This window comes from Trachypithecus francoisi, unplaced genomic scaffold, assembly GCF_009764315.1.
Source record: "Trachypithecus francoisi isolate TF-2019V2 unplaced genomic scaffold, Tfra_2.0 Contig00131, whole genome shotgun sequence".
NCBI classification, from domain to species: Eukaryota; Metazoa; Chordata; class Mammalia; order Primates; family Cercopithecidae; genus Trachypithecus; species Trachypithecus francoisi.
Window position 1 is genome coordinate 744,417 of NW_022680483.1, and position 15,316 is coordinate 759,732.

Below are 15,316 nucleotides of genomic sequence, written 5' to 3' on the forward strand. Positions count from 1 at the left end.
CATGAGATCAGGAGATCGAGACCATCCTGGCTAACCCGGTGAAACCCCGTCTCAGCTAAAAAATACAAAAAAAAAAAAAAAAAACTAGCCGGGCGAGGTGGCGGGCGCCTGTAGTCCCAGCTACTCGGGAGGCTGAGGCAGGAGAATGGCGTAAACCGGGAGGCGGAGCTTGCAGTGAGCTGAGATCCGGCCACTGCACTCCAGCCTGGGCAACAGAGCGAGACTCTGTCTCAAAAAAAAAAAAAAAAAAGGAAAGAGGATTATTAACTACTGAAGAAAAGGAAGTCAAAAATAAAAAGAAAATACAGCAGCTCTTAGAAGCTGTATGGGCTCCGAAAGCAGCAGCAAAGGGCATCAAATAGGAGGTGACGAAGCTAGAGGAAACAGGAAGGCAGACAGAGAAGTCAAAAGAGCTGCGATGATGGAGGTAACTAAGAAGGAAGAGGAAATCCTTACAATGCCCTTACTGGAGCTTCCCCTTACAGAACCCTCTAACTACTCCTCCACTGAAAAGGCTTGGTTTGAGCAGGAGAGTGGAAGTTTCCAGAAAGGAAGTCAGTGAAAGTTCTCAGATGGGAGGCTTGCCATTCCAGAAGCAACAGCCCCCTGGTTCATAAAGCAGTTTCATCAAGGAACACATACAGAAAAACTGCATTATAAACTCTAGTAGGATGGCATTTCTATGTGCTGTGCCTAACTGCCATCACTTGAGTCATTTGTGAGCAATGTTTAACTCGTGTCCATACAATCCACAGCAGGGGCCAACATAGCCCCCAGGGAATCAAGGAACTGGTCTACACCCTGTGAAAACCTGCTAGTGGACTTTACCAAGCTGTCTTGAGCAGGAGGCTACCAGTACATGCTAGTGTTTGTCTGCACTTTCTCAGGGTAGGTCAAGGCATTTCCCACCAGGACAGAGAAAGCTCGGGAAGTAACCAGGATCTTACTAAAGGACATTATTCCTGGATTTGGACTGCCTCTAACTTTAGGATCAGACAATGGCCCAGCATTTGTGGCAGAGATAGTACAACAGCCAATGCAGATGTTAAAAATCAAATGAAACTGCAAATAGCTTATCGCCCACCGAGTTCTGGAAAAGTTGAAAGAATGAACCGGACACTCAAATAGCTGTTAAGACGTTTCGCCAGGAAACTCATCTAAGGTGGGATCAGGTGCTGCCCATGGTCCTTCTCCAAGTGAGGTGCATCTTACTAAATTAACTGCGTATTCACCTCTCAGATGGTGTTTGGCCAACCACCCACAATCATAACTCAGAAAAAAGGTGATTTAAAATAAATCGGGGAATTAACCTTAAAAAGGCAAATGCAAGCCTTCGGTGAGGGCATGCAGGAAATATAAAGGTGGGTAAGAGAAAGAATACCTGTTAGCCTCTCAGATGCAGTACATCCCTTCCAATCTGGAGACTCTGCCTGGGTCAAACAATGGAACCTGACCACCTTAGGGCCTTTATGGGATGGTCACCATATTGGGATCTTGTCTACCCCACTGCTGTTAAAGTTGCAGATATCACACCATGGGTTCATCATAGCTGAGTGAAATCAGCAGCAACTGCAACTCAGGACCAGTGGACCCGTCAACAAAATCCAGACCACCCAACATAGCTGATTCTGCGGCAAAACCACGCCACTGCTGAAAAGGACAACTGCCCTGCTCTGACCACATCAGAGGTTGGTTGGTCCACATATGGCTGAAGCTTAAGGAAACATCAAGCCCTGCTCTAGTCACACAACTGGAAGCTGACTAGTCTACACACAGCTGAAGCCTAAGGAAGTCAATGATTGATAAGTAAGTGTGAACTGATTTTACAAGCATATACTCTTACTTGTACTCATTATTTTACTGTCATGTTATCTTTGCAAATGCTGCCAAGCTTTTTGCCCAGAAGGGTGCCCATGCATAGTGTAAATTTAATCATATTAGTAATACTGAAGCTGCTGACACTTTCACCTATGGTTATAAAAGGGGACCAAGATGACTGTCATCACTGTATGATAGAAGCCTGGACCAGAAAAGGTATGACTAAAACTCTTGTTACACCAGACCTACTGTAAGTGTACAGGGACTCATACAGGAACTTGTGTCTATAACCAGACTAGTTAGTCTGTGATTCTGGAAACAGGCAGCTCCAAGTATGTAATGACCCAGAGTTCTTGCCCTGTGACTTCTGGCGAATCCCTAACGCCATCATATACAAACCTCACAGAAATTGGGGTTGGTAAACTTGTAAACAAAGCAGAAGTATTCCCTTACTCACATAAAGGGCCTGTCTCCATGATATTTTGATGCCTGCCAAGCCACATATCTCAGTAAACTGGATAATACTGGGACCATCTGTAAAAATCTAGGACAAGAATCAGCAGCACAGATGCCAAGGCCATAATAGGAGAGTCCGAAAAGGAGTGCGCTGATTGTGATAATCAGTGGACCACATATGAATTTATCAGCACCTGTACACAGGAAGGGTTGCTCTGTTTGCCAGCCAAGCAGTGAAGATAGGAACTTGCAACCCACTCAATCTGACGATACCAAAGCCAAATATGCCTTTCTGGACTAAAGGGCGTAAAGGGCTACTAATGTTCTTTTTTTTTTTTTTTTTTTTGAGACGGAGTCTCGCTCTGTCACCCAGGCTGGAGTGCAGTGGCCGGATCTCAGCTCACTGCAAGCTCCGCCTCCCGGGTTTACGCCATTCTCCTGCCTCAGCCTCCCGAGTGGCTGGGACTACAGGCGCCCGCCACCTCGCCCGGCTAGTTTTTTTTAATTTTTTTAGTAGAGACGGGGTTTCACCGTGTTCGCCAGGATGGTCTCGATCTCCTGACCTTGTGATCCGCCCGTCTCGGCCTCCCAAAGTGCTGGGATTACAGGTTTGAGCCACCGCGCCCGGCCAGGGCTACTAATGTTTGATCAGGAAGGAGCTCTCTTAGGACTTGGTATTCCTCTGGTCAACACCATTAAAACCCAAAGGACCCAAGTTCAAGTTAGCCCAATGCAATACTTTAGGTTTTTAAATCTTTCAATGAACACTTTAATCCTGAAGTATCAAAAATTCAAATTCCTCATATATCAGCTGAAAACCTGTTTGCCCAGCTAGCCAAAAGTCTTGCTAACAATTTAGGAGTTACTGTATGTTATATATGTGGAGGTACTAATATGGGAGATCAATGGCCTTGGGAAGCCAAATAATTGATGCCACAAGAAAATTTTACCATGCCTGAATTTGTTACACAATTCAGTGCAAATCCAAGTGTTTGTATTAAGGAACCCCATCACTGGAAAATACTGTATCGCCTGTTGGGACAAGGTCTTTCAGAACCAGGTAGGGGCAACAACTTGCCCAGGTCAACAATATTTTGGAGAATCTGAAAACAGAACACAATGGAGAAGTTTTATAGACAATTCCTCTGTGTCAGATTTAATCCCTTTTGCAGTTCCCAACGCTAAATCAATCATGGTACCACCGTAATAGATGGATGACTACTTATTCCCTTCTCCTGCCACTTCTCATCAGAAGCATCCAATCCACCATAGATGCAACAGTACACAGACATACCACCACCCAAATAATGGCTCTGCAAAAGTACGAACGGGTGTCCCAAGATGAGTATGTACCCACTCAAGAAGAAATAGCTAACTGTGGTGCTCTTTACTAATCTATGTTTGTGTCAGGAAACCAAGGGGGGAAATGACAAAGGAATTAATGAAATCAACTATAACTTATTAGTAGTAGTAGTAGTAGAAATTTTAAAATCCTCTTAAAGTTGCTGCAACTTTAAGTTGTGACTCCCCCAACCTCCAACTATACTCAACTTAAAAGAGAATATTAACAGCCTGTCTTCTCTCTGTGATCAGTGGCCCTTATCTACTTGCCCCAGCTCTACATTCCTCAAAGTTTATTACAGGCCCAGCAAGTTCCTGCTTACCTCCCTAGCACAGCTGCCGGTCACAAGACTGATAAGTTTAGGTTGCAAGACATGATTTTCTCAAGAGGTAAGAAATGTTGTAATGATTAACTGCCTTTGTTTCTTGCTTCTGTATCTTGCTTCTTGCCTTGTGTAGTTCCCGCCTTTAGATGTTTAAAAGTAGCAGGGCTGGGTGAGGTGGCTCACGCCTGTAATCCCAGCACTTTGGGAGGCTGAGGCAGGCGGATCACGAGGTCAGGAGATCGAGACCATCCTGGCTAACACAGTTAAACCCTGTCACTACTAAAAATACAAAAAAATAGCCGTGGGTGGTAGCCGTGGGTAGCACCTGTAGTCCCAGCTACTTGGGAGGCTGAGGCAGAAGAATGGTATGAACCTGGGAGGTGGAGCTTGCAGTGAGTGGAGATCACGCCACTGCCCTCCAACCTGGGCAAGGGAGTGTAACTCTATGTCCAAAAAAAAAAAAAGTAGGAAAACCTCTTTGTTTGGGACTCAGACTTTCTAGACATCTGTCCGGCTGAGCTGGTGATTACCTTAATAAATTCTCTTGAACCTTTTTCAGTCTCTCCAGTCTTGACTGTCCCACAACATTTTGTGTGATAAAATAACTGAGCTTCTTACCCTACCAATTCTGACATGTAAAAAAACTAACCACTTCAAAATAAATTTTTAAAAATAATAAATAATAAATAAAAAAAAATTTTTTTTTAAATCTTCAAATACTTTCAGGATGGACAGTCTCTGTTTTAGACTGAATAGTAGCTTTTTGTTCCTTGAAGCCATTTTTATTGAGTATCTGGTTTGGCCACATCTAACTTTTTCAGGCTCAAGGGATGAAACAGAATAAAAATACCCTAATTCCCTATTTTACCCAGCTGATGAAGTAGACAAAAGGGAAATAAAATAATTTAGAATATATAATATTAGGTGATGTTTTGATAAACACCTTATAGAAAAATGTATCCAAGAAGAGGGCAGAGAACGCTGGAGACAATAGGACACAATTATGAACAAAAAGATAATGAAAAGCTGATATCCTTGAGATTGTGATGTTTGATTAAACTCCTGGAGGAGGATCTGAGAGAATAATGAAGATACAATCAGCCCTTTGTATCTGTGGATTTCCACATGGGTGCCTTTATCCAACCATTAATCAAAACTATAAGGAAAAAATATATAATAATACAACAATACAAATAATACTTTTTTTTCTTTTTTTTTGAGATGGAGTCTCGCTCTGTCACCCAGGCTGGAGTGGAATGGTGCGATCTCAGGTCACTGCAAGCTTCGCCTCCCGAGTTCACGCCATTCTCCTGCCTCATCCTCCTGAGTAGCTGGGACTACAGGTGCCCGCCACCACGCCTGGCTAGTTTTTTTGAATAATACTTATTTCTAAAAGAGTATAAATTCTTTTGAGGAGCTAACTTTTCTATGATGATCAGGACATAGCTATAACAGAAATCAAGAGGAAATCAAAAGAAAAAGCTGGTAGATTGTACAAACTGCCTGTTTGACACAAATTTCTTATTTTCCTCACTCAATTCCTATTGATCAAAAGCTAACAAAAGCAAACTGAATGGTAGCCCAGCACTATTCAATTTTCATTTTAGAAGGGTTATTAACAGGATATATTCCCTAACTTTGAAAACACAATGGCAGGTGAAAGAATTAAGAAACTAAAGGTCACATACTATATTATTCCATGTGTATAAACTGTTTGTAATACATTAATCCATATGCACAGAAAACAGATTGGTGGTAAGTTACCCAGGGTTAAGAGAAGGGAAGTGACTGGTTAACTTACTGTTGTCACCCAAATTGAACACAAAGGCAGACAGATTCACACCTTACCATAGTATCATAACTTACCAGAGCAGAAGGCCGTGAACACAAACTGCTGCTGGAACCACTAAGAGAAAAACCTAGACTGTAACTGAAAAATTGCTGGATGCTCAGTTTTTGAGAGTTAGAAGCTTCAGGGAGGCCAACTCTTAGGAAACCTCCACATTTTTCTAAGTTTTACCTCCAGAAGCCCTAATAGGATCTTACAATAAAGATTAGAAAACACATCTCTACCTCTTCTAACAGGAAAAGCGGCAAAGTAAACATTCTGAAATGTTTCCTGAGCATCCGTTCTTAAAAAGGCATGACTCTGGGACATTACTGTAGTATTTGGCCAGAGCCTAAGACATCCAGGGTTTTATTATAACTAAATGACAGACAGCAAATACTCAATGCCAAGCCTCTCTAGCCTTCCTGCTTGTCTACTGGGGAATAAAATGCTGACCAGCACTTGTGAAACGCATCAGCCAAAAGGTAATGGCTCATTAAAAGACGGGCAACAGCCTGGGCTTGGTGGCTCAAGCCTGTAATCCCAGCACTTTGGGAGGCTGAGGCGGGCAGATCACAAGGTCAGGATATAGAGACCATCCTGGCTAACACAGTGAAACCCCGTCTCTACTAAAAATACAAAAAATTAGCCGGGCGTGGTGGCGGGCGCCTGTGGTCCCTGCTACTCGGAGGCTGAGACGGGAGAATGGCATGAACCCAGGAGGCGGAGCTTGCAGTGAGCCGAGATCGCGCCACTGCATTCCAGCCTGGGCGACACAGTGAGACTCCATCTCCAAAAAAAAAAAAAAAAAAAAGACAGGCAACTAATACAGAACCCTTCCTTCCACACACTTTATCACCTCATCAATAGAACACCTCCAAAATAACAGAATACAACTGAAAGAACTGCGTGATTCAGATCTTACATAAGCAGTAATGTCTAGGAAAAATATGATAACAGAGAAAACAAACCAAAAACAGCACATCAAATAGTAGCCTCTTACATTTGCAATCTTGGTAAACAGTAAACCCAGGCTAATAGTCTGATTAACATAAACCTCAAAGTGAAAGCCTATCTACCTGAGATACTTTTAGCCAGTATACAGGTTTAGTACAGAAAAATACCGAAAAGTGTAACAAACATTAAATGGACATACTAAAATGGGAATGAGAAAAAAAACAGAAGAAATATTTGAGCCATAATGCCTGAGCATATTAAAAATTAAGGATTGAAACTGTTAGGGACAAACTGCCCCAAAAAGCTTCTTGATCCTGCCCACCCCTCCCCACTGGGCAACTCCTCTTCATGCTGCCCCACGCCTCTTTACATTTCTAAGTCTTTACGTAGGCGCCATGGTAAAGCCAACCAGCTGACTTTACTTACAAGGCCTGGCTGCGGAAAAATAAACTCCGATTACAAACCACCTAAAACCCACAGAGGGAGCTTGTGGGAAGCATAAGCAAACTTGACCTCCACCCTTAGGTACCATAAATGTTACAAGGTGATACATGGCATAATCAACCAGTGGCAAACAATCCCACGATGTGGCCATATCAAAGAACTCCCTCAAACTCTGTCCTCAATATCAATCCCTCATTCTATAATCTGGCTGCTGCTGCCTCCTTTGTCTGTGGTAAAGCGGCTGGCAGGTTTACTAAAAGCTTGCCTGAACTTGGGTCTTCCTCTCTCTCTTTTGTTGTTTCTCTCAGCTGACCTTATGCAAACCAAACCACAGACCCAGAAAACTTATGAGAATATCCAACAATATAAATAACAAAAAATACTACAATAGGCATCTATAAGTAAACTGCAAAAAAGCAAAGACAATGAAAAAAATCGTGAGAAAAATTAAGAAAAAAAAAAAAAAACCCACCCCAGCTTACCTGTGGAGGAGCCAAGTTAAGAACTAAAGCTGACTTCTCTTGTGAACATATGCACTAAAAGAGTGAATACTTGTGCCCACCTTTACCGCCCAATTCCTATGTTGAAACTGAATCACCAAGGTGAAGTTACTAGGAGGCTGGGCTTTTGGGAGGGGATAAGGTCACAAGGTGTACAGCCCTCATGAATGAGATTAGTGTCCCTTACAAAAGAGCCCTGAGAGAGACTCCTTGCCCATTTTACCAAGGACACAGCAAGAAAGTAACATCAATAACCCATCTTCACAAGACACCAAATAGGCTAGCCCTTGGTGTTGGACTTCTCAATCTCCAAAACTGTGAGAAATTTCTTTTCATTATAAGTCACTTAGTCCATAGCATTGTGTTCCAGTGTCTGAATGAACTAAGACTCCATGCGAAAGAGAGAGTAGACAGAAATGTTTGAAGTATTAAAGGAAAACTCAAACTGGAATTTCAGCAAAATTATCATTAAAAAACCAGGGAAGAAATTTTCTCAGACAAACAAGAACTTGAGAGACTTCTGTAACTAGAACACATGACTAATAGGAGAAACCATGAGAGATGAGGAAAGGAATGGGAGCTTTTGTACTTTTTGTGTAATTTTCTATATATCAACATGGCTCTAAAAAATAAAGTATATTAATCAATAAAAATAAAAAAAGTTTCAAGAAATTCATATCTCTATATCAAAACCTTAATAGCTTTACTGTGCCATCAGATAAAGCTGCACTGAGGTCCTGCACTGAGGCCTCACTTTCATTCTACTAATGAGGAAACCACCCCTCATATTGTCTTATGGCCAATTTCTGCCTCCAGAGAATTAAAAGACAGAAATGAAATCCACAGGGAGACAGCCAGTGCCGCACCTGGGCCTGGTTAAAGACGGACTCCCGACCTAACTGATTATGTTATCTATAGATTCTAGACATTGTATGGAAAAGCACTGTGAAAGTCCCTGTCCTGTTCTGTTCCTTTCTGATTACGGGTGCATGCAGCCCCCCATCATGTACCCTCTGTTTGCTCAACTGATCACAACCCTCTCACTTTGAGAGGTGAGAGCCCTTAAAAGCGACAGGAATTGCTCACTTGGAGAGCTTGGTGGTTGGAGACGTGAGTCCTGCCTAAGCTCCCGGTCGAATAAAGCCCTTCCTTCTTTAACACAGTGTAAGAGGGGTTTTGTCTGTGGCTTGTCCTGCTATACTACCTTTTGATAAGCTACTCTCCAGCCACTCCTTACCTGCGCTTTTTCCTTCAATTGTCTGAGTCTCTAATGTGCTAGACCTCCCAAGGTACTTAATCATGTCACCCTATATTACAATTAATGGTAATTTAAATTTTGCTAGTCCTTTCCTCCCGTTAGAATAAATATTGAACAGCTTGCATAGCAGTGGCATTCTCCAGGAAATATGTGCAAATATTACCTGAGGATAACCTTCTAAAATGTGTCATATGCCTTATTGAAATAGCGATGAGATTTGGTGTAATTGTAAAGTAAAAATTGTTTTTTTTTTTCTGTACACTAGCTTTATAATTATTATTATAACAGTCCCTCATATTTGTAGGGGATATATTCCTAGACCCTCACTGGATGCCTCAAACCATCAATAGTCCTGAATTCTCAATATGGTTTTTTTTTTTTTTTTTTGATTTGATAACTGAGGGACAGCAACTAAGTGAATAAGGGTAGGTAACATGTACAGTGTTGATATGCTGAACAAAGTGATGATTTACATCCTGGTCGAATGGAGAGGAACAAGACAAGATTTCATGACACCACCCAGAATGGAAAGAAATTTAAAACGTATGTATTGTTTATTTCTGGAACTTTCCATGTAATATGGACTGCAGTTGTCTCCAGGTAACTGAAACCACACAGAAAACAGTACTGTGAATTTATAACATTTCAAATAAACTTACGTGCACAGACTGAATTACCATGTAGTCCAGCAGACATACCTCATTTTATTGTGCTTTGCTTTACTGAACTTCAAAGATACTATATTTACTACAAATTGAAGGTATATGGAAAAACCCTGGATATCAGGAAGCAAGTCCACCTGTACCACTTTTCCAACATAATATATTCACTTTGCATCTCTGTAACTCTCTCATTGTTTTAAACTTTTTCATATTATATCACTGATTTGTAATCAGGGATCTTTGATGTTATCATTTTCATTGTTTGGGGCACCACAGACAGGGCAGCAAACTTAAATTAATAAATGTTCTGTGTTCTAACTGCTACACCATCTAGTCCTTCTATTTTTCTCCCTCTCTTCAGACCTCCATATTCCCTGAGACACAAAAATATTAAATTAGGCCACTTAATAAACCTTACAATGGCCTCCAAATATTTGAATGAAAGGAAGAGTTGCATATCTCTCACCTGAGATTTGTGGATTAACTCATAATTTTGAAAGAAGTTTTACTATGGGTATTTATTTATTTATTTTTGAAACAGGGTCTCACTCTGTCACCTACGCTGGAGTGCAGTGGTGCAATCTCAGCTCACTGCAGCCTTGTCCTCCTGTGCTCAAGCAACCCTCTCTTCCAAGTGTCTGGGAATGCAGGCACATGCCATTATGCCCTGCTATATTTTTGAAGTTTTGGTACAGAGGGGGTCTTGTTATGTTGTCCAGGCTGGCCTCCAACTCCTGGGCTCAAGCAATCTTCCTGACTTGGCCTCCCACAGTGTGTAATTAAAGTCCTGAGCCACTGCATCAAGCCACATCTCTCCCTTTAAATCCAAAGCTGGAACAATTAAAGTTAGTGAGGAAGGCATGTCCAAAGCTAAGACAGTCGCAAAGTGAGCCCTCTTGCACCAGTTAGCTGAGTTGTGAAGGCCGAGGGAAAGTAAAACTACTACTCCCGTGGACATACAAATGTTAAGAAAGCAAAACCACCTTATTGATGATACAAAGAAAGTTTTAGTGGTCTGCATAAAGGCTCTCATCACTGACAACATTCCCTTAAGCCAAAGCCTAACCCAGAGAAAGGGTCTAAACCCCTCCTTCACATCTATGAATGCTGACTGTGGTGAAGAAGCTGCAGAAGAAAACTCTGAAGCCAGCAGAAGTTGGTTTATGAGGTACAAGGAAAGAAGCCTTCTCCATAATATAATTAAGTGCAAGGTAAAGCAGTAAGTTATCCAGAAGATCTAGCTAATATCACAAATGAAGGTGGCTACACTAAACAACAGATTTTCAGTGAAGATGAAACAGCCTTATAATGGAAGATGATGTGATTTAGGACTTTCTAACTAGAGAGAAGTTAGCGCCGGTTCCAAGGCCTCAAAAAGACAGACTGACACTCTTGTTAAAAGCTAAGGAGGCTGGTGACTATAAGCTGAAGGCAATGCTCATTATCATTCTGAAAATTCCATAGCCTTAATGCAGTATACTAAATCCACACTGACTGTGCTTTATAAATGGGATAACAAAGCCTGTATGATAGCCCATCTGTTGACAGCATGGTTTACTGGATATTTTAAGTCTATATGGATAGGTACTACTCAGAAAAAGGGATTCCTTTCAATATAATACTTCTCATTAAATATGCACTTGGTCATTCAAGAGCTCTGACAGATGTAAAAAGAGATAAATTTGTCTTCATGCCTAACACAGTATCTACTCTGCAGCTCATGGACCAAGAAGTAATTTTGACTTTAAGTCTTATTATCTAAGAAATACTTTTCATTTCATAAGTCTATATATAACTAACGCAGACAGCAATTTTCTAATAAAGTTAAGCAAAGGAAACAGAAAACTTTCTGAAATGGATTCACTATCACTCAACATGTCATTAAGGACATTCACGATTCATGGGAGGAGGTCAAAATGAACGTGGAAGAAGTTGATTCCAATCCTCATGGATGACTTTCAAGAGTTCAAGACTTCAGTTGAGGAAGGAACTACAGATGTAGAAATGGCAAGACAGTTTGATAAGTGAAGCGTGAAGAAGTAACTGAATTGCTGCAATCACACAAAACATTTCAAATGGATTAGAAGTTGCTTTCTCAGGGATGAGAAAACAAAGTAGTTTTCTGAGAGGAAATCTACTCCTGGGGAAATGCTGTGAACACTACTGTGATAAAAACAAATGACTTGGAATATATAAACTTATTTGATAAAGGCAGTGGCAAAGTTCAAGAGGAATGACTCTAACTTTGAGAGAAGTTCTATCATTGGTAAAACATCAAATAGCATGGCATCCTACAAAGAAGTCTTTCAAGAAAGAAAGAGTCGGTTGGGCACAGTGGCTCATGCCTGTAATCCCAGCACTTTGGGAGGCCAAGGTGGGCAGTTCACTTGAGGTCAGGAGTTTGAGACCAGTCTGACCAACATGGTGAAACTCCGTCTCTACTAAAATTACAAAAATTAGTCAGGAGTGGTAGTGCGGTCCCAGCTACTTGGGAGGCTGAGGCAGAATTACTTGAATCTAGGAGGCAGAGGTTACAGTAAGCCAAGATAGCCCCATTGCACAGCCTGGGCAATAGAGTGAGAGTCTATCTCAAAAAAAGGGAGGGAGGGAGGGAAAAAGAGAGGAGGGAGGGAAAAGAGGAGGAACGAAGTAAAGGAGGGAGGGAGGGAGGGAGGATCACAGTAGCAACTATCATTGTTGTCTAAGAGGTTACAGTCACTCCATCAGCAAACACCATCCTGATCAGTCAGCAGTCATCACCACAGAGGAAAGACCCTCTACCAGCAAAAAAAAATTATGACTTGCTTAATGATCACAGGCTTTCTTTTTTAAGCAATAGAATATTTTCAAATTAAGATGTATATGCTGTTTGCTTATAGAAACTGTAATTGCAAACTGACACAGTATTGTAAACATACCTTTATATGCACTAAAAAATGAAACTAAATTAGTGTGATTGGCTTATTATGAACTCACTTTATTGCAGTTGTCTTGCACGAAACCTGTAAGATATCCAAGGTAGGCCTGTAATGATCCTGGTACCACTTAAAAGTTTTGTAAGATTATCAATTACTTAAATTACTTTTTAAAGACAAAGACATTCTTTAAATTTCTATCTTTCTTCTTAGAATGTACACAAACTAAATAAAGATAAACTACACTACATAAGAGCCAAGAAAGCCTCTAGTCCTTTTTTTACCTGAGCGGAGTGAGACAGTTGTTTTCTCCATGGCTCTTCTATGCTGCTGTTCAGGTCTGTATGGTTATGAGGTAGAGTGTGTGTATTCTGCTGCAGGTAAGGCACATTTCCATTACTTTCACTTCCTGCTATACAGTTACTGCCTAGCAAGACAGTGTCTGTACTTCCTAGAATTTTTGATGTGCCACAAGAAATACAGCCTGCAGAAAAAGCTCCACTGGACAAAAGTTTTTCAACGCAAGCAGGGTGAACTCCAGGCTGAGAGACGCTAGATACTCTGGTCAGAGCAGCATGGGGTTGTGGATCAGAGACAGAGTTTGTAGGCAGTGACGAATCAGCTATTGCCCCATTATGAATTCCAGTAGTTCGTACCTGAGCAACTCCTTTGTGTCTCACCTTCAAAAACAAAAAAGAAACACTGCTGTGACTTAGAAAATATGTAGTTCATACAACTCTAATTTCACATAACATTTCATGTCTCTAATTTAAAAAACATATACTTCAACAATGGATTCACTTTAAAATATAATTCTACACAAAGAAGAAAGGTGTTTCAATATATAAAGAAACAGCCCTTTATTAACAGCTCAAGGGCAAAATAAAGCAGATAAAAATTATAAATAATGATTCAAAAACTTACAGACTTTTTTTCTGTCATGAAACAGAAGATTTCAAATTTCCATTCAATTTACATTCCTGTCAAATCCTTCAAATCAATAATTTGGCTCTAAGTTAATCTGAGTATATTTCCTTTTTAAAAATTTGACCATTACTAATACGTATGTGAAACTCAGATATATACATTCCATGAAGTATACACAGAAACTATAAGTTAGCATTAATATCCTCTAAAATGATACTGTAGTAAAGAAATATTCTCAACATGTTGATAAATTTTAGAGAAAATAAAAATATTATACATACTTGCTGCATTAAGACAAACTGACTTTCTAACTGTTCCAGCTGACGCTTCTGTGCTGGATTTAAATTATCTCTATTTGCACGCAGTTGTTCCAAGTGCTAGAAGAAGAAAAGAGGCGAATACAATCAAAGTTTAATCTAAAATTTAAGACAATATAAGGCAATTCCTCACTAAAAAGACTATACAGATAGAACCTTTACACGATGAAAGACAGCAATTCCTAAACAATGTTAAGATAGCGAATTTTTTTTTGAGACGGAGTCTCGCTCTGTCGCTCAGGCTGGAGTGCAGTGGTACAATCTCTGCTGCACTGTAACCTCCGCCACCTGGGATCATGCCATTCTCCTGCCTCAGCCTTCCGAGTAGCTGGGACTACAGGCATGTGCCACCATGCCCGGCTAATTTTTTGTATTTTTAGTGGAGACAGGGTTTCACCATGTTAGACAGGATGGTCTCGACCTCTTGACCCTGTGATTTGCCTGTCTTGGCCTCCCAAAGCGCTGGGATTACAGGCGTGAGCCACGGTGACCGGTCACAATAGTGATTCTTAACCAATGTTAGTCAAGCTCAAAATCCTTTAAGAAGTGTGAAAAGGTGGCCGGGCATGGTGGCTCACACCTGTAATATGAGCACTTTGGGAGGCCGAGGAGGACAGATCACGAGGTCGGGAGATTGAGACCATCCTGGCCAACATGGTGAAACCCCATCTCTACTAAAAATACAAAATTTAGCTGGGTGTGGTTGCACACACCTGTAATCCCAGCTACTTGGGAGGCTGAGGCAGGAGAATCCCTTGAACCTGGAAGGCAGAGGTTGCAGTGAACTGAGATCGCATGTCACTGCACTCCAGCATGGCAACAGCGCGAGACTCTGTCTCAAAAAAAAAAAAAAGTCTGAAAAAGGCAGTAAAATCTAAAATTCTGAGGAAAACTGTTTTGTGTGATTTTAGTTAAATGTATTATGGAGAAATAAAAATTCAAAGACAAAGCTATTTAGCTTAAAATGTATTATAATAAAAGTGCTTAATGCAACTATTTGTAACAGAATTACTGAAAAACATGTAAATGACCAATAGTTGGGATCTGTTTAAATAATGGATTTGCCCCATGCAATCATAAATAAAAGAACAGAGAAGCAATACACAGACACAGGAAGATCCAAAAAAACTGAGATCCTAAAATATATGTAAAAGTGTTCCTACAATTCTATTTTAAAAAGAGAGAACTGGAGATCATACCATCGCACTCCAGCCTGGGCAACAAGAGTGAAACCCTGTCTCAAAAAACCCAAAAAAACAAAAAAACAAAATACACACAAGAGAGACTTTGCCAGGTGCAGTGGCTCACACCTGTAATCTGAGCACTTTGGGACACCAAGGTAGGCAGATCATTTGAGGTCGGGAGTTCGAGACCAGCCTGACCAACACGGTGAAAACTTGTCTCTACTAAAAATAAAAAAATTTAGCTGGGCAAGGTGGCACATGCCTATAGTACCAGGTATTCGGGAGGCTGAGGCAGGAGAATCGCCTGAACCCAGGAGGTGGAGTTGATATTGTAAGCTGTGAGCTGTGAGCAGTGAGCTGATATCATGCCACGACACTTCAGC

The 15,316-nt window shown here is 40.9% G+C and overlaps 1 protein-coding gene across 1 annotated transcript in view; it reads right to left on the reverse strand.

Annotated features, from left to right (window-relative positions):
• Positions 1–15,316, reverse strand: part of LOC117062424 (lysine-specific demethylase 6A-like) — a 215,907-nt gene that overhangs the window by 82,014 nt on the left and 118,577 nt on the right. Inside the window, 2 exon segments of the mRNA XM_033175981.1 lie at positions 12,790–13,185; positions 13,714–13,809. Coding sequence (XP_033031872.1) covers positions 12,790–13,185; positions 13,714–13,809 — 492 coding nt within the window.